Raw genomic sequence first — 20,476 nt, 5'->3', positions numbered from 1 at the left:
AGGAAGGAAGGAAGGAAGGAAGGAAGGAAGGAAGGAAGGAAGGAAGGGGAGAGAGAAGGAAGGAAGGAAGGGAAAGAAAGAGAGAAGGAAGGAAGGGAGGGAGAGAGGGAGGGAGGGAGGAAGGAAGGAGGGAAGGAAGGAAGGAAGGAAGGAAGGAAAGAAGGAAGGAAGGAGAAAGGAAGGAAGGCAGAATCTCAGGTCCCACCCAGACCTGCTGATTCAGACTCTGAATTAAAATAAATCTCCAGATAATTCATGTACATGTTGATTTTGAGAAGCATTTAATCTTCAAACCCTTTTGCTCATGTTAAAAGAATGTTGCAAACTATGTACTGTAAAACTTTCCCCAAATGTTTAGTTGCAAAAGGATGCCATGTCCAGTGTGTTGTAAACATGGATCTTTTCAAAAAATTGTGTTATTTTACTTTTTAACCATACCCTTTATGATTCATTTTATTTTTATTTTTATTTTTTATTTATTTATTTTGAGACAGAGCCTTGCTCTGTCGCACAGGCTGGAGTACCGTGGCACAGTCTTGGCTCACCACAACCCCTGCCTTCCAGGTTCAAGAGATTCTCCTGCCTCAGCCTCCCAGGTAGCTGGGATTACAGGCACACGCCACCACACCCGGCTAATTTTTGTGTTTTTAGTAGAAGCAGGGTTTCGCCATGTTGGCCAGGCTGGTCTCGAACTCCTGACATCTAGTGATGAGTCGCCTCAGGCTCCCAAAGTGTTGGATTACAAGCATGAGCCACTGCACCGGGCCCATGATTCATTTTTAAAGTACATGACTGTAATCTTCTTTAACAGTCAGAAATTTCACATTGTTCTATCTCTTCTGAATTCATATTTTCATACTTCTATTTCTACCCGCAGACATTATCCTAATGTAATATATTTTGTGCTTGAAAGCCTTCTAAGCCTGAGCAACATGGCAAAGCCTTGTCTCTACAAAAAATAACAAAAAATAGCTGGGTGTGATGGCGTGTGCCCGTAGTCCCAGCTACTCTGGAGACTGAGGTAGGAGGATCACCTGGGCCCAGGGAGGTCAAGGCTGCAGTGGGTCATGATTGTGCAATCCAGCATGGGCCACAGAGTGAGACCCTGTCTCAAAAAAAAAAAAAAAAGAGCAAAGGACTTAAATAGATATTTCTGCAGAGTAGACACACAAATGGCCAACAAGGACATGAAAAAATGCTCAACATCATTAGTCACGAAGTAAATGAAAATAAAACCACAATGAGGTACTACTTCACATCAACTAGAATGTCTATTAAAAAAAAACACACAGAAAATAACAAGTGTTGGCAAGGATAAGAAGAAATTGAAAATTGTGTAGAATGTCTTGGTGGGAACATTGTAAGGTTGACCGAAAGGATGGAGAGGCAGACCCAGGGTCAGGTTTAGCAAGTTTATTTCAACCAGCCAGGCTGGCTGCCTCACCACAGGCAGTGAAGACAGCGGCCTGGCTTACAGACTATAGGGGTCATATAGGGGGTTTGCAGGTAGCCGGGTGCTATTCTAAGAAAAACCACATCTTGGTTCTTAGGTGCTAACATTCTGCTTAACTCGGTCACCATACTGGGTTCCAGAGCCAGGTGCAACCACATCCTGGAACCCAGGAGCTCTGTTTGCTGGGCTGGAGGCTGCTTTTGCTGTGAGCTCAGCTTAGCAGGGGAGAACGGGGCTTGCCTTACTGTGACCCTAACATTCCAGCCTTTTGTTATATATGTAAAAGAAAGGGAGAAGGGTCACCATTCGTTTCTAGCTGCTTCATGCTGAGTAGGGAGCTGGTTGGGGTGAGGCTGGCTTGCAAGTTGGTAGTCCTGGAACACCATCATGTCTTATATTGTGCCACGGGTAAAGGCTTGTAATTGATTCTGCAAAAACTGAGTGAAAATGTGTAAGAGACAAGGGCCAAAGACCAAGAGGAGGAGAGTTATGGCCGGGCCAAGGAAGGGGAGCAGCAAAGGGGCCCAGGAGCTGAGAGACCAGCCAGGCCAGGAGGGCCAGGCAGAAGAATTTTTTTTGTGTGTGGGGGAGGGGGGCTCGGTCTTTGGCTCTTTTGACTGCATCTTGTACTATTCTGGGTTGATTGAGATAGAAGCAACATTGCTCGTCTAGGAAGACGCAGAGACCTCCTTTTTCGGTGGTAAGTAGATCGAGGCCTCTGCGGTTCTGGAGGACAAATGCAGCCAGTGAATCTATTTTTGTTTAGAGGGTAGAAATGAACTTGCCCATGTCCTCTATACTGTGTGTAAGGTCTTTGGAGAGGGAGCAATAGTGGAGAGAGAGCTGGAAAGCCCGGCAGTTCCTGTTGCAACGCCCGCGGTTCCTGTAGCTATTCCTAGTCCCACAAGCAGAGGTAAGAGCTGCACTGCCCGGCGGTGCGGGATAGGAGCGTTGACCGGGAGGCGTGAGGATTAGTTACCTGGGGCTATACTAATTTTCAGGCTGAGGAATACCAGTGTGCAGGTGCCAGTCCAATTAGTGAGGAGGCCTCATAAAAAGAAGACACCTTGGCTTGGCAGACAGAATTTGTTGTGCAAGTTGAAAAGACATGAAAATTCGTTGTTCTTTAGGAGCCATGCTTCTAAAGTTCTGTGAGTGCGGCTGCGGTGAGGGGTTGCAGGGCTGCATTGTGAGGGGTTTGGGTGCCTGTGAGGCTTTATTTTCCCAGTGTAGTAAGAAGCGTCTGGTGTCTGCCAGCATCCAGTGAGAGGACTTATTGGCAAGGAATGGGCGGAGGGGACAATCCTGAGTTTCAGGTGACTCGGTTTTCCAGGAGGGCAGCCAGGGATGGAGATTTAAGCAGGGAAGGTGTCTGCCATTGCAGAAGCCTGACCTCGTATTAAGGAGTAGGGTGATGTTGAGTTCTGGGGGGCTTGAAAAGTGGAGAGTAGTTTTGAATATGTTTTTGTTGGTGTGATCAGTGGAGGGTTTGAGTTGTAAGGTGAAGTTACACCCTTGGGTGGCAGGTGGCCTAGGTGGTGGCCAGTGGGGGAATGGCATTGAAAGCACTGTGGGGCCAGAGAGAGCAGAGCTGTTTGTGTGGTGATGGGGTTTAGTAGAGTCTGAGTCTGATTCATACAGGGAGTAAGGGAGGTGAGACATGGGCGTAATAACAGAACTGCTTGTCCAGTGGGAGATTGAGGTTTGTTATATTCTCTGTGAAGGATTCAGAGAGTTGTATTAGTTGCTGTAAATCATATTGAAAAGGCTCCTAATTGAAAGTGGGGGTGATAGGTTACTCTGGTATGGATCCAGTCTTGGGTGGGGACCGGGATGGCAGTGTCAGCATTGTGCGAGGCAGACAGGCACAGCCAACAGTTGCTTTCCACAGCTGGGTTAAACTGGTTCAGTTGGAACTGAGTTGAGTTGAGAGTGTGGTGAAGGTAGCGTGGTAAGGGAATGGGGTAGGTGTTGCTGAGGGGGGGTAGGAGTAGCAAATAAGCAAAGGGTAAGGATGAAGGTTAAAAATTGGACTTTATCTGGGGTGAAGTTGCACAGGGTGCCTTGGAAGGTAAGGTCAGTTATCCAATCTAGAAATGAGGAGAGAGCAGTTTCTCTAGGGAAGAACGATATCATGTCCTCCGTGAGACAGTGAAGAAGAGAGTGAAACAACAAGAAGAACAGAGACAGGACATTAAAGAAAAGAGGGTGTAGTTATCTACCAGCGAATATTATTCCTGCTATTAGTGCAATGATTAGGCAAAAAAATATGGCAATGAAGGCTCTCTGCTTGCTGTTCACCTTGAGGGGCCACAGCATATAAACCTCCTGCAAACAAGAGAGTGAGGGAGGCAGTTCCCAGAAGGAGGGTGTAGTAAGCAATTTTCTTTTTTTTTTTTTCTTTTTTTCCTTTTACAGATACACTGATCATCCTAGTAAGCAATTTTCATTTAAGGGTGTTATAACACTTGATTTGTAAGAAAGGAGCAGGAACAAATAGAGAGGGGGTAATTTTGCCTAATTGTCTGGTGGGAGTCCTGCCGGAATGGATGTGAGGAAGAATCTGGTCGGCCCGAGAATGACGCTGGAGTATTGACAAGTGGTTGGCAGGGAAGGAATAGACGGACCAGTGGGGGCCTCGGGGGCCTGTTTTAACCTGGAGAGATGATACCAAGAAGTGTGTCCTGAGAGTCTGACCACCATGGAGGTGGTAAGGAGAATCTGGAAGGGGCCTTCCATTTTGGTTTAAGGCTTGTGGGATTAAGGGTTTTTAGAAAAACGTATTCTCCTGGGAGTAGAGCCTGGTTAACAGGGCCTTCGTGAGGCCTTGGGAAGGTCCAGTCGGTGTGTTCATGGAGGAGGTGTTGGATGAGGGAGAGTGTTGGGAGATATTCTCCTAGTTGAGAGTTGGGAGGGGCCTGCTTTGTAAGAGGAAAGGGCGTCCATACATTAACTCAAATGGGCTGAGGAAGGAGGGTGATTTTAGGCTGGCTCTGATGTGGGCTACAGCTATGGGCAGAAGGGAGGTGCAGGGCTTTTGGACTTCGAGAGTGAGTTTGGTTGACTGAGTTTTAAGGATCCCATTTGCCCTTTCGACTTTTCCAGATGACTGGGGTCGGTATGGGATATGCAGGCGCCGCTGGACGCCGAGGGACTGAGAGCCTTGTTGGGTGATTTGGGAGATGAAGCTAGGGCTGTTGTCTGATGTATGGACCGCGGGAGACCCAATCTAGGGATGATTTCTGTTCAAAGAATTTGAGAGACTGCTGCAGCCTTTTCTGAGGAGGTGGGAACACTTCCACCTACCCAGAGAAGGTGTCTATAGGGTAAGAAGAAACTTAGTTTTTTTGACAGGAGGCCTGTGGGTGAGGTCTACTTGCCAGTCTTCTCCCGGGACTGATCCTCTTAGCGGGTGTGTAGGGATGGGAGGAGGGTGGAGGGTCCCTTGAGAGGAAGTGATGGAGCATACATGACAGTTTGGCATTATGTTTTTTGTGTGGTAAGTTGGTGGGGGACTAGAAGTAAAGGAGAAGGTAAGGGGGCATGCACCTAAATGAAAGGACTGGTGAAGAGATGTCAGAATTTCCTTGGTTTGTTCTTGAGGGAGGATGAGTTTTTGATTTCTGACTATCCAGTTCCCTTGGAAGGAGGCTCACTTGTTTTCCAGTGGGGGAATACTGGGGTTGGATTGTGGGAATGATGAGGCGGAGAGGGGTAGGAGAAAAGGAGGCTTCTTTTGCTGCCTTGTCGGCTTTGCTGTTCCTTTTTGAGATTTTCCCTGATCCTGTTTGGGGTCCTTGGCAGTGTATAACTCCTGCCTTAGCTGGGAAGTGTGCAGCTTGGAAGAGTTGGTAAATAAGGGGACCATTAGTGCTGGGGGTTCCTGCCTAGAATGGGGGTAGGACAGCGAGTCATGATAAGGAAAGAGTGTGAGAAAATGGCATTAAATAAGGAACAAGTAAGGGGTCTGGTGGCCTGTGGACGTGGGATGAGTCCGTCAGCCTCGACAGCTGAGACCTGGGAGGGACGAGTTGGTCCTGATAATTGAGGTAAAGCCGAGTAGGTGGCCTTGGTATTGATTAGAAAAGAGATTGGCTTACCCGCTACTAACAGAGTTACGGTGGGCTCTGATACAGTGATGGTGGGTGGGGCCAGGGGCTCTGGACCCCATCAGTCTTCAGGGGCTGAGCCTAGAAGCTCCGGGAGTACAAGCGATTCTTCACCTTTTGTCGTGGTGACGGGGTTGCAGGTTGGAGGTACAGGCTTTTCTGTCTGCCTGTTGAGAGGACAGTCAGATTTCCAGTGGCCTGTCTGCTGGCAGATGGGGCAAGGGCTCTTTGGCGCCTGTGGATTGGGACATGCCCACACCTAATGGCTTTCCTTGCCACACTTGAAACATGCCCTCAGAGGTGAACTGCTATGGGGTCTTTTGTGCCCCTGGGTGCCATAGCCAGGCTGTTTAGGTTGGTGAATGGCTGCTAGAAGCTGGTACTTAGCACCATCTCTCTGGGCCTTGTCTGTTTTACTTTGTTCATCCCTGTTATGAAACACCTTGGAGGCCAGGTTAAGGAGGTCTTGTGGGGTTTGAGAGCCATCTTTAGCCCTTTTTTTTTTTTTTTAAAAAAAGGGGGTCTCACCATGTTGGTCAGGCTGGTCTTAAACTCCTGACCTCAGGTGATCCGCCCGCCTTGGCCTCCAAAGTGCTTGGATTACAGGTGTGAGCCACCGTGCCCGGCCGACTTTTTTTTTTTTTTTTTAATCTTTTTTTTTTATCTTTAGCCTTTTTAAGTTTGGGCTGGATGTCTGGAGCAGACTGGGAGATAAAACGTGTGTTAAGAACTATGGTGTCTTCTTAAGGGCAGGATTAACACAGGTGTATTTTTGGAGGGCCTCTGTGAGGCACGAAAGAAACTGGGCAGGATTTTTGTCTGTCTTGTGAAACTTCTTTGAGTTTTTAAAAAATTTACAGTTTTGTTAAGGCCTGCAATAAGGCAAGTAATTATATGGTTACAAGATGCCCGGCCAGGATCTGTAGGCTAATATTCCCAGGCCAGCTCCTCTCGGGGGCAGCAGCCGCCCCTACGGGTTTAGTAGGGTCCTGTCAATGAAGGGCATCAGCATGTGCCTGTGCTGCAAGCCACACTCTTTCCTTCTGTCTGGGGAGGAGAGTGGAGGAGAGGATAATATAAAGATTATGCCAGGTAAGTTTATAAGACTGGGTAAGATATTTAAATTATTTGAGGCAAGTGTCTGGATTGGAGGAGGAGGACCTGAGGCGCTTTTTAATTTGGGAGAGATCGGATAGAGAGAAGGGGACATGAACGTGGACAACCATCCCCGCCACTTCACGAAGGGAGAGTAAGGGAGCTGGCTGTGGGGGTGCCGGTCTGGGGGCAGGTATGGGGTGGAGATGGAGAGGGGTCAGAGTGGGAAGTGGGGGGACTGGAGAGGGGAGGGGACAAGGGAATAGCTGGAGCTAGCTGGGGCGTAAGGTGGAGGTTCAGGGTGTCCTAGCGGAGGCTCAAGGTATTGGAGGAGAGGAGGGAAGTCAGCCAGGTTGAAAGAGGACGAATTATCCACCAGGGCTGTGGGAGGGATTGAGTTGGGTTTTGAGCAGGTGAGGAAGATTTGGAAAGTGGAGCAGGACTCACAGAGAGTGGGGGGTTGTGGAGCATAAAAAAAGCCTGAACATAGCAAACCTTAGACCATTTACCATTGCCGTGGCAGAAATTATAAGGTCCCTCCTGGAGAATGTTGAAATTGAAAGTACCATTCTTAGTCCACTGAGAAGCATTGTCTCATTTATATTGGGGCCAGGCTGTATTGCAATAGAAAATTAGTTTTTTGGGCCTGATTTCAGACCAAAGGCCAAGGGTGTCTAGATCCCAGAGGAGACATCGTAAGGGACGTCTCAGTTGGAACGGACTGGCCGGACCCCGTGGTAAAAGGCCGGAAGAGGAGGGGGCTGCTAAGGAGAAGGAAGACAGGAGAGGGCATCCTCTGCCCTGTCTCCTTAACGTGAGACAGTGAATTCGGAACAGTGGCTGTCGAATTAGGCATCCCCAAGATGACAGAACTGAGGCCCCTGGGTATGGGTGTCCTTGGCCCAGCTCTGGGATTTTCAGACAGAAAACAGATGGTCAAGGAACCCAGACGGAGGTAAACCTCTATCTAATTTACGGGCTGGGAGGCAATGATTTGGATGGAGATAACCGCAGTTGGCAATGGAGATCTGAGGTTTCCCTCCTGGGTCTGGAAAGGGGTTCAGGGCGGCAGGGCTAGCTGGAGTTCAGGGAGAAAGGGGTTCAGGGAGCAGGGAAAGAAAGAGAGAAAGAACAGCCAACACCTACTCCCGTCCCAGGTTTTGGCACCAAAATGTTAAGGTTGACCGAAAGGATGGAAAGGCAGACCCAGGGTCAGGTTTAGCAAGTTTATTTCAACCTGCCAGGCAGCTGCCTGGCTGACAGACTATGGGGATCATATAGGCAGTTTGCAGGTAGCTGGGTGCTATTCTAAGAAAAACTGTGTCTTGGTTCTTAGGTGCTAACATTCTGCTCAATTGGGTCACCCATCCTGGGTTTGAGAGCTGGGTGCAACCACATCCTGGAACCCAGGTGCCCTGTTTGCAGGCTTGAGGCTGTTTTTGTTGTGAGCTCAGCTTAGCAGGGGAGAATGGAGGGGGGCTCTATGGGCTTGCCTTGCTGTGACCCTAACATAAAATGGTGCGGCTGCTGTGGAAAACAGCTTGGGAGTTCCTCAAAAAGTATAACATATAGGCTGGGTGCAGTGGCTCATGCCTGTAATCCCAGGCTGAGAGGAATTTGGGAAGCTAAGCCTGGAGGATTGCTTGAGCTTAGGAGTTCGAGACCAGCCTGGGAAACACAGCAAGATTTCATCACTACAAAAAAAAAAAAGTGTGGGGACAGGTGTGGTTGCTCACACCGATAATCCCAGCACTTTGAGAGGCCAAGGCAGGCAGATCCCTTGAGCTCAGGAGTTCCAGACAAGCCTGGGCAACATGGTGTAACTCCATTTCTATAAAAATACAAAAATTAGCTGGGCATGGTAGCGCACACCTGTAGCCCTAGCTACTTGGGGAGGCTAAGGCAAGAGGATCATTTGAGCCTGGGAGGCTGCAGTTGCAGTGAGCTGAGATCGCACCACTGTACTCCAGTCTGGTCAGCAGAGACCCTGTCTAAAATAATAATAATAATAAGATTTAACATATAATTGCCATATAATCCAGCAGTTCCACTTTGGGGTATAGGCATATACCCAAAAGAACTGAAAATAGGTACACAAACAAATTCCACTATAACCTGCAATTAAGGCAGTGAATGGGGGCTGGGCATGGTGGTTCGTGCCTGTAATCCCAGCACTTTGGGAGGCCGAGGCAAGCAGATCATGAGGTCAAGAGATGGAGACCATCCTGGCCAACATGGTGAAACCCTGTCTCTACTAAAAGTACAAAAAAATTAGCTGGGCGTGGTGGCACAAACCTGTAGTCCCAGCTATTCAGGAGGCTGAGGCAGGACAATTGCTTTAACCCAGGAGGTGGAGATTGCAGTGAGTCAAGATCTCGCCACTGCACTCCAGCCTGGCGACAGAGCAAGACTCTGTCTCAAAAAAATAAATAAATAAAGATAATGAATGAATTACAGCTACACAAGTCAACAAAACCATAATGTTGAGTGAAAAGGGCAGCCCCAGAGCACATACGGTATGATTCATCTGTGTGATGGTCAAACACACAAAACTAAGCTGCTTGGGAACACCTCTAAATGCATAGATACTGAAACTACTACAATAAGTAAATGAAGTACACACAGGCGTACCTCAGAGATATTTTGGGCTTGGTTTCAGATCACCTCAATAAAGCCAGTCAGACCAACAACTTTTTGGTTTCCCAATGCACACAAAAGTTATGTTTATACCATACTGCAGTCTACTCAGTGTGCAATAGCACATGTGTAAACACAATGTATGTAACCTTAATTTTAAAATGTGTTATTGCTAAAAAATGCTAATCATCATCTAAGTCTTTAGTGAGTCTTTAATCCCGGTGGAGAATTTTATCTTGATGTTGATGGCTGCTGACAGATTAGGGTGGTGGTTGCTGAAGGTTCAGATGTCTGTGACAATTTCTTTTTTTTTTTTTTTTTGAGATGAAGTCTCACTCTGTGGCCCAGGCTGGAGTGCAGTGACACGATCTTGGCTCACTACAACCTCCACCTCCCAGGCTATAATGATTCTCCTGCCTCAGCCTCCCAAGTAGCTGGGACTACAGGTGCCCGCCATCATGCCCAGCTAATTTTTGTACTTTTAGTAGAGATAGGGTTTCACTATGTTGGCCCAAGCTGGCCTCAAACTCCTGACCTCAGGTGATCCGCCCACTTGGCCTCCCAAAGTTTATAGGCATGAGCCACCATGCCCGGCCGACAATTTCTTAAAATAAGACAACAGTGAAATTTGCTGCATCCATTGACTGTAACTTTTATGAAAGATTTATCTGGGCACGGTGGCTCACACCTGTATTCTCAACACTTCGGGAGGCCAAGGCAGGACTATTGCTTGAACCCAGGAATTCGAGATCAACCTGGGCAACATGGAAAGACTCACCTTGCCACTTTTAATTAAAAAAGACAAAACAAGGCGGGGCTCGGTGACTCACGGCTGTAATCCTAGCATTATGGGAGGTGGAGGCAGGCGAATCACCTGCGGTCAAGAGTTAGAGACCAGGCTGACCAACATGGTAAAACCCCGTCTCTATTAAACATACAAAAGTTAGTCAGACATGGTGGCACATGCCTGTAGTCCCAGCTACTTAGGATGCTGAGGCAGAAAATTGCTTGAATCCAGGAGACAGGCTGCAGTGTGCCGAGATCGTGCCACTGCACTCCAGCCTGGACAACAGAGCAAGATTCTGTCTCAAAAAAAGAAAGAAAGAAAGAAAGAAACACAGAATCTCAGGCTCCACCCAGACCTACTGACTCAGACTCTGAATTAAAACAAATCTCCAGATGATTCATGCACACGTTGATTTCGAGAAGCATTTAATTTTCAAACCCTTTTGCTCATATTAAAAGAATTTTGCAAACTATATATCCCTTGCAATGTTTTATGCTATCTAAAACTTTCCCCAAATATTTAGTTGCAAAAGATGCCATTTCCAGTGTGTTGTAAACATGGAAAAAGTGTTATTTCACTTTTTAACCACACCCTTCATGATACATTTTATTATTTATTTATTTAGAGACGGAGTCTCACTCGGTCGCCCAGGCTGGAGTGCAGTGGTGTGATCTCAGCTCACTGCAACCTCCACCTCCCAGGTTCAAGCAGTTGTACTCAGGAGGCTGAGGCAGGAGAATCGCTTGAACCTGGGAGGTGGAGGTTGCAGTGAGCAAAGATTGTGCCACTGCACTTCAGCCTGGCGAAAGACCAAGACTCTGTCTCAAAATAAAAATAAAAATAAATTAGCCTGGGGAGGTTGAGGCTGCAGTGAGCCTTGTTTGCACCACTGCACTCCAGCCTAAGCAATAGAAACCACTTTTTTTTTTTTTTTTTTGACAGGGTCTTGCTCTGTCACCCAAGCGGAAGTGCAGTATCACGGCAAGGATCACTGCAGCCATCTCCTCCCTGGGCTCAAGCAATCCTCCCACCTCAGCCTTGCAAATAACTGGGACCACAGGCCCACCTCACTACCGCAGCTTTTTTTTTTTTTTTTTTGTAGAAACTGGGTTTTGCTTTGCTGCCCAGGCTGCTCTCAAAACTCCTGGGCTCAGTGATCCTCTTGCCTTGGGTAAGTGCTTTTACAGGTGTGAGCCACCACACCCAGCCTTCACCCAGCCTTGTACACTCTTATACTCTTTGAATTTTGAACAAAACTTTACAATTTAATTTTGAACTTTGAATTTTGAGTTTGTAAACAAAACTTTACAAACTCCAATTCTATTTTTTTTTTTTTTTTTTTTTTGAAACAGAGTTTCACTCTTGTCGCCCAGGCTGGAGTGCAATGGCACGATTTCAACTCACTGCAACCCCCAACTCCCGGGTTCAAGCGATTCTCTTGCCTCAGCCTCTCAAGTAACTAGGATTACAGGTGCCTGCCACCACGCCCAGCTAACTTTTTTTTTGTATTTTTAGTAGAGACGGAGTTTCACCATGTTGGCCAGGCTAGTTTCGAACATCTGACCTCAAATGTTCTGCCTACCTCAGCCTCCCAAAATGCTGGGATTATAGCCATGAGCCACTGAGCTCAGCCCTACAAACTCTAATTCTTAACTTGACAGCTTTTTGTATTTCTACTCTCACGAAAGACTCTATGAAAAAATAAAATGAACAATTTTTTTTAAAAAGCTTGGGGTATGGATTAAGTCATTCGCAGGGACACAGGCAGGCCTGGGGAGGACAACCTGATCCAGGTATCATAGGCCCGAAAGTCAGCTGCTCAAGCAGCAAGGATGGCAGAGGGTAGCAGAGCAGACTTGGTAAGGCTCAGAGGATAGTGTGTTTGATGAGAAGTGGAAGAGTCCTGTTCTGTCTAGAATTGACAAGGTGCTGGGAGAATCTGCTTCCATTTCCCCAGATACGCCTGAGCTGGGCAGTCAGTAAGGGTGTGTGGAGGACACGATGGGTAAGGTGGTGGGCTGCAGGGAGACCTAAATTCCCTCCGAGGTAAGTCGGGGAGGGAAGGGTTTGTCTGGAGGCAGGTTGAGGCTGGGGGCTCCGAAGAGCTGGGGAGAATGAGCTCCGAGGAAGGAGGGGGAGCCAGCATTGAGGAGTGTTCAAGGAGATGGATGGGAGTTCAGAAAAGGTGGTTTTGCAAATGGATGGGAGTGGTGCAGGCGCTTTGTTTTCACATGGCTTCTTTCCCCAAGCAGTGAGCCTCTTCCAACATTGCCAAAACTTCCTGCAGTTTTCACCAGGGTTCCTGGACTGAGAGCAGAGCTGAGTGCAGATCAAAGGAGAGAGAAGCCCAGGTTTCACCCTGTTGGCCAAGCTGTTCGCAAAATCCTGACCTCGTGGTTCACCCACCTCAGCCTCCCAAAATCCTGGGATTATAGGCGTGAGCCACCTCGCCTGGCCCCTAGTTTTTATTTCTAAAGCCCACTAAGAATACAATTTTTTTTTTAGATGGAGATTCACTCTTGTTACCCAGATTGGAGTGCAATGGCACCATCTCAGCTCACTGCAACTGGTTTCAAGAGATTCTTCTGCCTCAGCCTCCCGCGTAGCTGGGATTACAGGCGCCTGCCACCACACACAGCAAATTTTTTTGTATTTTTAGTAGAGATGGGGTTTTTCCATGTTGGTCAAACAGGTCTCAAACTACTAACCTCAGGTGATCCGTCCACCTCAGCCTCCCAAAGTGCTGGGATTACAGGCATGAGCCACCACACCTGTCCAATTTTTTTTTTTTTTTTAAGACAGGGGTCTCACCATGTTGGTCAGGCTGATCTTGAACTCCCCACCTCAGGTGATCCGCCCGCCTTGGCCTCCAAAGTGGTTGGATTACAGGCGTGAGCCACCACGCCCGGCGAATTTATTTATTTATTTATTTTATTTTTTCAGGCTCTCGCTCTATTGCCCAGGGTGGAGTACGGTGACACTGTCATGGCTCACTGCAGCCTCAACTGCCCAGGCTTAAGCAATCCTCCCACCTCAGCCTCTCAAGTAGCTGGGATCACGAGCACATACATGCCATCATGTATGGCTAATTTTCTTATTATTTGTAGAGATGGGGTCTTGCTATGTTGCCCAGACTGGTCTCAAACTCTTGGGCTCAAGGGATCCTCTTGCCTTGGCCTCCCAAAGTGCTGGGATTACAAGAATGAGCCACCAAGCCTGACCCAAGAATCCTAAATGTATCTCCTAAATTTATCTGTTCTTGACACCACACCAAGGCATTTGGTACTACAAGCTAAGGACAGGAGAGCTCTGGTTTTATACTGGCAGAAGTTGGGAAAGAAGGGAAAGGATCTATGATTGTAAACCCCTTCCACCAGACTACATGGAAAAGATGGTGTGTGCACCTCTGCTTGTTTCTATGCAGATCTGTAACTGGGTGGGCTGGACGCTTGAAGGATTCATTGGCTCTCAACTCTGCCTGCCACCAAGGACTACCTGTCTTAAGCCATTGGCTGAGATTAGGCTCCCTGTCCCATCCACATTCCCAGAAATGAAAAGCAGCAAGAAGGAGACAGGAAACAAACCTTTACAAACTCTAATTCTTAACTTGAGAGCTTTTTGTATTTCTGCTGTCACTGGAATGTGAATTATTCTTCTGAGAAGTTTGGCAATGCGGAAAATAAGAGATGAGATTTAAAAAAGAACAGAATTTTTTATTATTATTTTTAAAGACAGGGTTTCACCATGTTGGTCAGGCTGGTCTTGAACTCCTGACTTCAGGTGATCCACCCGCCTCAGCCTCCCAAAGTGCTGGGATTACAGGTGTGAACCACCGCGCCCAGCCTAAAAAAACAGAATTTTTAAAAACAATTTTCTTTTAGGTCATGCTCAGTGGTTCACGCCTGTAACCCCAGCACTCTGGGAGGCTGAGATGTGTGGATCACCTGAAGTCAGGAGTTCAAGACCAGCCTGGCCAACATGTTGAAACCCTGTCTCTACTAAAAATACAAAAATTAGTGGGCATGGTATCAGACACCTGTCATCCCAGCTACTTGGGAGGCTGAGGCAGGAGAATTGCTTGAACCCAGGAGGCGGAGGTTGCAGTGAGCCGAGATTGTGCCATTGCACTCCAGCCTGGGTGACAAGAGCGAAATTCCATCTAAAATAAAGTTCTTTTGAAAATTTCATAGTCTGTCTACCAAATTATGCAAAGGGGAACAGAGCTATTGTTTAGTCAGCATCTACTGCATGCCAGGCTCATTTAAACCTCATGTTAGTCCTGTGAGGAATCAAGGCCTTCAAGATAAAGAGGCTTTCAACTGAGCTAAGGATGGGCGGAGGAGACAAAGATAAGGACGTTGTGATTCAGAGAAGTAACTTGCCCAATGGGCCTCATTTCGTACAGGAATATGGCTTTTATTTTTTAAAAACGATTCACAAATCTGGCAGCCTTCTGAGCCAGAGTAGGCTCAGAAACTCCTAGAAATATGGCTTTAAGCCTAAGTGCATCTGACATAAAGTCATGTGTCATTCCTCAAATCTACATCTAACTACAAAGAGAGCAGTTTAGAACAGACTCTTAGATTCAATAGAGGGAACTGTTTCAGACGTAAAAATCAGAGAATTTAAAAGAAAAAAGCAAAGAGTCAAGGCACCACTTAAACGCTGTCTACGCTGCCTCCACCCTCCTGCCAAACGGCATCCCTTGAGTCAAGAATTCAGTTTTAGCTCAAGAGCAAACTTTTTATGGGTGAATGTTGGCTAAACTGAAAAGGAATTACTTCAACAATCATTTACTGAATGACTTTTTTTTTTTTTTTTTTTTTTTTTTAGGGGCAGAGTCTGGCTCTGTTGCCCAGGATGGAGTGCAGTGGCATGATCTCTGCTCACTGCAACCTCCACCTCCTGGGTTCAAGTGATTCTCCTGCCTCAGCCTCCCCAGTAGCTGGGATTACAGGCACCTGCCACCACATCTGGCTAATTTTTCTATATTTAGTAGAGATGGGATTTCACCACGTTGGCCAGGCTGGTCTCCTGACCTCAGGTGATCCACCTGCCTTGGCCTCCCAGCGCTGGGATAAAGGCGTGAGCCACCACACCTGGCCTATTGCATGATTTTTATTTGCAAAACATAACCCACAACATAATTCCTGCAACCAAGAAGTTGTTTATAGTCTCATGGGGAAACCAGATATTGAACACATAAGACACTTCATCAGAATTGAAATGTAAGGAAAATTGCACTAGTCTCCTGAAGGACATATAAAAGAAATCCAGTTGGCAGGAAACAGTGGCATCTTCACACAGACTTGGATGGGTGGGGAGTGAGTGTAGGTAACAGGTTCGAGGAAGTGGAAGAGAAGGGACCAGTCTTCAAGAGACTCCTAAGTGCTGTCGCTGAAGCTGTGGAGACTGCAACTTAGTCTGAGACGGAGAAAGAGAAGGCCCGGGCGCAGTGCTGAAGGCAAGTTTTGTTTAAGGCTGGACCTTGTCAGTCTGGAGGAAAGGTAAAGAATGAGGGGGACAGTGGGGTGGAAGATTAGAGTAGAATCATACTAACATAATAAATTACATAATTAGAATTAATCCTAGGGTTAATTATATACTAAAGGTGAAATGGGCAAGGTCATCAATAGCTCAAGTGGAGGCCAACTGCCTTGGCAGGAAGTTGGGATCAATTCTGAGAATGGGGAGGGGGTTGATTGATTTTAAAGAACTGACATGGAGTGGAGGAAAGTTGAGGGCACTGGATTGTCTGGCTTTGTGGAAAGTTAAATCACATTGCAGGCCTGAACGGCTGGAGTGGTTACTAGCTTTACAAGATTTGGAAAAGCCTGGAAATGTAGCTGGAGCAACGGTGAACACACTCAGCAAAGGAGGCAGGCATGGGTAACAAGCTACCAACAGCTGTTAACCACGGGGCGGTTGGGGCCCTGAGAGGTGCCACGGATACACCCAAGGCCCCGCTCGGCACAGCTGGACCGGAGAGGCACCACCCCTGCGAGCAGGTGGCAGGGCCAGCAGCCGAGAACGGGTGAGCGCGCGCGCGCTGCGGCATGCGGCGCGGGCGGGGCGCGCGAGGGCGCGGAGCTGGTAGCGCCGTGGGCAGCCGGGATTGAGGGGCGGGCCCTAGCGAGCCGTCCTCGGCGCGGCACTTGGCACGCACGCGCAGACTGGCCGCGGGGCCTGGAGGCACAGAGGAGGGGGAGCGAGAAAGAGGGGGGTGTGGAACGTATTTCCGCTCTGGCGGACAAATAATCCCGGCCAAAGGGGAGGCAAGGCCGTCCGGCCCTTTAACCGCGTGGGGGTGCTGGTGAAGAAAGGGGGGTCGGGAAGGGGGGATCCTGCTCCTTTAATTCCCTCCCCTCTTCCTCCTCCCCGAGTCCAAGCCGACGCCGCCGCCGCGCGCGCGGGGCCTGGAACACACGGCACGAGCCGCCCCCGCCCCTCCCCCCTTACGCCCACGCGGAGCCGGCCCCGCGCGCGCGCCCCGTGCACCCTCGCGCCTGCGCGCTGTCCAGGCCCTGCCCGTGTGTGGGGGGCGCTGCCGGCCCCGGGGGGGTGGGGAAAATAGGGGATAAAAAAAACAGCGCGCGGAACCGGGCCAGGTGAGAGGCGCGTGCACTCAGGGTCGTGGGGCTGGGGGGGGCGTGCCACGGAGCTCTGAGCGTGGGGGTAGGGCGTGCACGACGCGTGCAGGCGGCGGGGGGAGGACGTGAAAAGCGCGTGCAAACGTGTAAGGGGGGGCGGAGGAATGAGGCAGCCGGTAAAGGGGGCGGGGTGAGGAGAGCCTGCAACCCGGGCCACCTCGGAATCCAGAGCCCCAGGCCTCTGGCCCCCCTTTTCTCCGTTCTTCCTCCGTGGGAGCGCGGGCTCGCCCCATCCTAGCGGGCTACTGGGCTGGGGGGTGTGGACGCCGCTGCCCCGCCCCCGAGAACCACGCCTCCCTCCTCTCAGAGGGACAGCGCCTCCCCAGGGTTGGGGAAATTGAGGAAGAGATCTGAAGACCGGGAGATCGGATGCTGGGGGGCCGGGCAAGAATGGGGGCGAGGGTCCTGGAGCCTTGGCTTCGGAGAGCCAGAGACCTTTGTCTCTGACCGGTTTCCTTCCCAACCAGGGTTGCCCACCCCCGCCACAATGGCCTCTGGGGTGGAAGTCCTGCGCTTCCAGCTGCCCGGCCACGAGGCCGCTACGCTACGGAACATGAACCAGCTCCGGGCAGAGGAGCGGTTCTGCGACGTGACCATTGTGGCCGACAGCCTCAAGTTTCGAGGCCACAAGGTCATCTTGGCCGCCTGCTCACCGTTCCTGCGGGATCAGTTCCTGCTGAACCCCAGCTCGGAGCTGCAGGTCTCCCTGATGCACAGTGCACGCATTGTGGCCGACCTGCTCCTCTCCTGCTACACGGGCGCCCTGGAATTCGCTGTTAGGGACATCGTCAACTACCTGACGGCAGCCTCCTACCTGCAGATGGAGCACGTGGTGGAGAAATGCCGGAATGCCCTCAGCCAGTTTATTGAGCCCAAAATAGGCCTCAAAGAGGATGGGGTCAGTGAGGCTAGCCTTGTGAGCAGCGTCAGCGCCACCAAGTCCCTCCTCCCTCCAGCCAGGACCCCAAAGCCAGCCCCGAAGCCCCCACCCCCACCTCCTCTACCCCCTCCACTCCTGCGGCCCGTGAAGCTGGAGTTCCCACTGGATGAGGACTTGGAGCTAAAAGCCGAGGAAGAGGATGAGGATGAGGACGAGGACGTGTCTGACATCTGCATCGTCAAGGTGGAGTCGGCCCTGGAGGTGGCACACCGGCTCAAACCGCCTGGAAGCCTGGGAGGGGGTCTGGGTATTGGAGGCTCCGTGGGTGGCCACCTTGGGGAACTGGCCCAGAGCAGCGTGCCCCCCAGCACTGTAGCCCCACCGCAGGGTGTGGTGAAGGCTTGCTATAGCCTGTCAGAAGACGCGGAAGGGGAGGGCCTGCTGTTGATTCCCGGAGGCCGGGCCAGCGTGGGGGCCACCTCTGGCCTGGTGGAAGCAGCAGCGGTGGCCATGGCTGCCCGGGGGGCGGGGGGCAGCCTAGGGGCGGGGGGCAGCCGGGGACCCCTGCCTGGGGGCTTCTCAGGTGGAAACCCCTTAAAGAACATCAAATGCACCAAGTGCCCGGAAGTGTTCCAGGGCGTGGAGAAGCTGGTCTTCCACATGCGGGCGCAGCACTTCATCTTCATGTGCCCTCGCTGTGGCAAGCAGTTCAACCACAGCAGCAACCTCAACCGCCACATGAACGTGCACCGTGGTGTCAAGTCACATTCGTGCGGCATCTGCGGCAAGTGCTTCACCCAGAAGTCCACCCTGCACGACCACCTCAACCTGCACTCGGGAGCGCGGCCCTACCGCTGCTCCTACTGCGACGTGCGCTTCGCCCACAAGCCTGCCATTAGGCGGCACCTCAAGGAGCAACACGGCAAGACCACGGCCGAGAACGTGCTGGAGGCCAGCGTGGCCGAGATCAACGTCCTCATCCGCTAACCGCGCAGGCGTGGAGGCCAGGAGCCTGGGGGTCCCTGGGCTGGGTGGGAAGGGGGCTCTTTGGCCCAGGAGAATTGGGGGGTGGGGGGTCTGGGGCAGAAAGGTAGAGTGGGAGTCTGAGCACACTCACGCATCTTGAGAGAGGAAAGATGATTCCTTGGAGAGAAGACTTGCTCTGGAGAGCGCAAGAAGCTGGAGCTGGGGACAGGGTTCTTGGAGTAGGCCAGGGTAATACGGGGGTCCCAGAGAAAGATTTCCTTCTCTCAGAGGTGCATGTATATGTGGAGGGAGGGAAAAGGGTCCTATAGAACGAGGGAAGACAAAGACAAAAATGTTTTATTCCTGGCTAAGGCTGCCCAGGGGAAGGTTCTGACATTTCTTGAGGTAAAAAGGGTGGGTGGGTGGGAACAGGGAGGGAATTTGGCAGGAGGACATGCTCCTGCTTAGAATAGACCTGGGGTGAGGGAGTGGTAAGGGGAAAAGATTGTTGAGTCCCAGAAAAGGAAGGGGGAGACAGTTCTTGCATGCTGGGGAAATGGGACTGCGAGTATGAGGCTTGCCGAAATTTGAGGGAGAGCAAAGTAAGACACCAGGTAAGAGAACATGGGGTGTGCATCCTGGGTAGATATTGGGAAGTGGGGGTACAATAGCAAGAACAGTGGATAGTCATGGGGGTGGGGGGTAGGGTACTTAGAAGAAAGAGCCTAAGAAGGGCTGTTGGGAGGGAGAGCAGTAGAGACTTATACAGTATTTTTTAAGAAAAAAACATATTTTTTAGGATTTTTTCTGGAGTTTGGGGTTTTAGTTTTTCTGCTTTTGTTTTCCACAAAATAAAAAACAAAAAAAAAACTTTTTCTTTCTTTCTACACTCTGGCAACTGCGTGTATATGACTATCCTGCTCTAGACAGCCTCTATGATGCTGCATTCTCAATACCTAGAGGTCACAACTCATGCATGTCCCTTGCCTGAAGGAGCCCAGTGTGATGGGAGAGGAGTGTGACAAGTGAGCTCCTCTGGCCAGGGACTCCCTCCAAGCCCCCGCCCCCAGCCCTCCACCAGTTCTGCAATCTCAGCACTTCCCCAGGTACCTCACAGTACAAGTGATTGGCAGTCGTGAGGATGCACATGAACTCTATTTGAGGGGCTTAAGATCGGTGCTAGGGATGAGCTACATGTGGCCAACATGCCCACGGAAATTGTAAGCAGGAGTCTGTGTTTAATTATATTTTGTTTGGGGTAAATGGTTCGTGTCTTTAAAAAAACAAAAAAAAAGGAACGTTAGTTTGGATTAAGGTGCAGGGAAAACTACAATTCCCAGAAAGCTCTGGAATAGTTAACCAAAGAGAACTACAGTTCCCAGAAGGCCTTGAATTGGCCTCAGGTGGCCCCACCTGTCTCAGTCAAATACTGCGTGTGAAATCATACAGATATTTTCCATACTCAACCAAAATGTAATACCTGAGGGGAGGATACCGTAAATACAGCTATCGAGGTTGTTATCTTGGTGTATATCATTTATACTTAAATTGTCCGCTAGGCTGTGACCCACGGAGTACCTGATTGTGCTTATGAAGTGTTCGGCAAAAAAGGTTACTTACTGCAGTGTCATCAGACAGTAAAGACCTTCGGGCCGCTGGGCTTACCTGGATCCCTAATGCGTGTGGAGGTGTAACACGCCTGATATAAACAGAAGAGACATTTAGCCACGGGTTTTCAAAAGGGCACGCTGCTCCAGGGGACGTGAAGCAGCATGCTAGAACCAGCCAAGAGTAAAGGTGTCCTTCGCGTCCCTATCGCCCCCTTCTTGCTCGTTAGAAAGGCGAGGCCAGGCCGGGCGTGGTGGCTCACGCCTGTAATCCCAGCACTTTGGGAGGCCA

General features: G+C 49.8%; 1 protein-coding gene and 2 long non-coding RNA genes across 3 annotated transcripts in view; 1 reads left to right on the top strand and 2 right to left on the bottom strand.

Annotated features, from left to right (window-relative positions):
* Nucleotides 1-1,385: 1,385 nt before the first annotated feature.
* Nucleotides 1,386-8,390, bottom strand: LOC116543485. The gene is made up of 3 exons (XR_004265590.1): nt 8,054-8,390; nt 5,266-5,271; nt 1,386-1,569 (listed from the first exon to the last, which is right to left on the bottom strand). It is a non-coding gene; the product is annotated as an uncharacterized LOC116543485 (long non-coding RNA).
* A 7,845-nt stretch (nt 8,391-16,235) lies between these two features.
* ZBTB12 (zinc finger and BTB domain containing 12) lies at nt 16,236-19,860 on the top strand. The gene is made up of 2 exons (XM_032269051.1): nt 16,236-16,689; nt 17,199-19,860. Exon 2 carries the CDS (start codon nt 17,219-17,221, stop codon nt 18,596-18,598), a length of 1,380 nt encoding a protein of 459 aa, XP_032124942.1. The 5' UTR covers nt 16,236-16,689; nt 17,199-17,218; the 3' UTR covers nt 18,599-19,860.
* LOC116543484 overlaps nt 19,422-20,476 on the bottom strand; it is a 1,999-nt gene continuing 944 nt past the window's right edge. Inside the window, exon 2 of the long non-coding RNA XR_004265589.1 lies at nt 19,422-20,276. This is a non-coding gene — a long non-coding RNA (uncharacterized LOC116543484). The remainder of the gene's footprint in view (nt 20,277-20,476) is intronic.

Source organism: Sapajus apella, unplaced genomic scaffold (genome assembly GCF_009761245.1).
Source record: "Sapajus apella isolate SASKATOON/1434 unplaced genomic scaffold, GSC_monkey_1.0 scaffold188, whole genome shotgun sequence".
Lineage (NCBI taxonomy): Eukaryota > Metazoa > Chordata > Mammalia > Primates > Cebidae > Sapajus > Sapajus apella.
The sequence above is the reverse complement of the archived record's forward strand: the minus strand, read 5'-3'. Positions and strand labels throughout refer to the sequence as shown.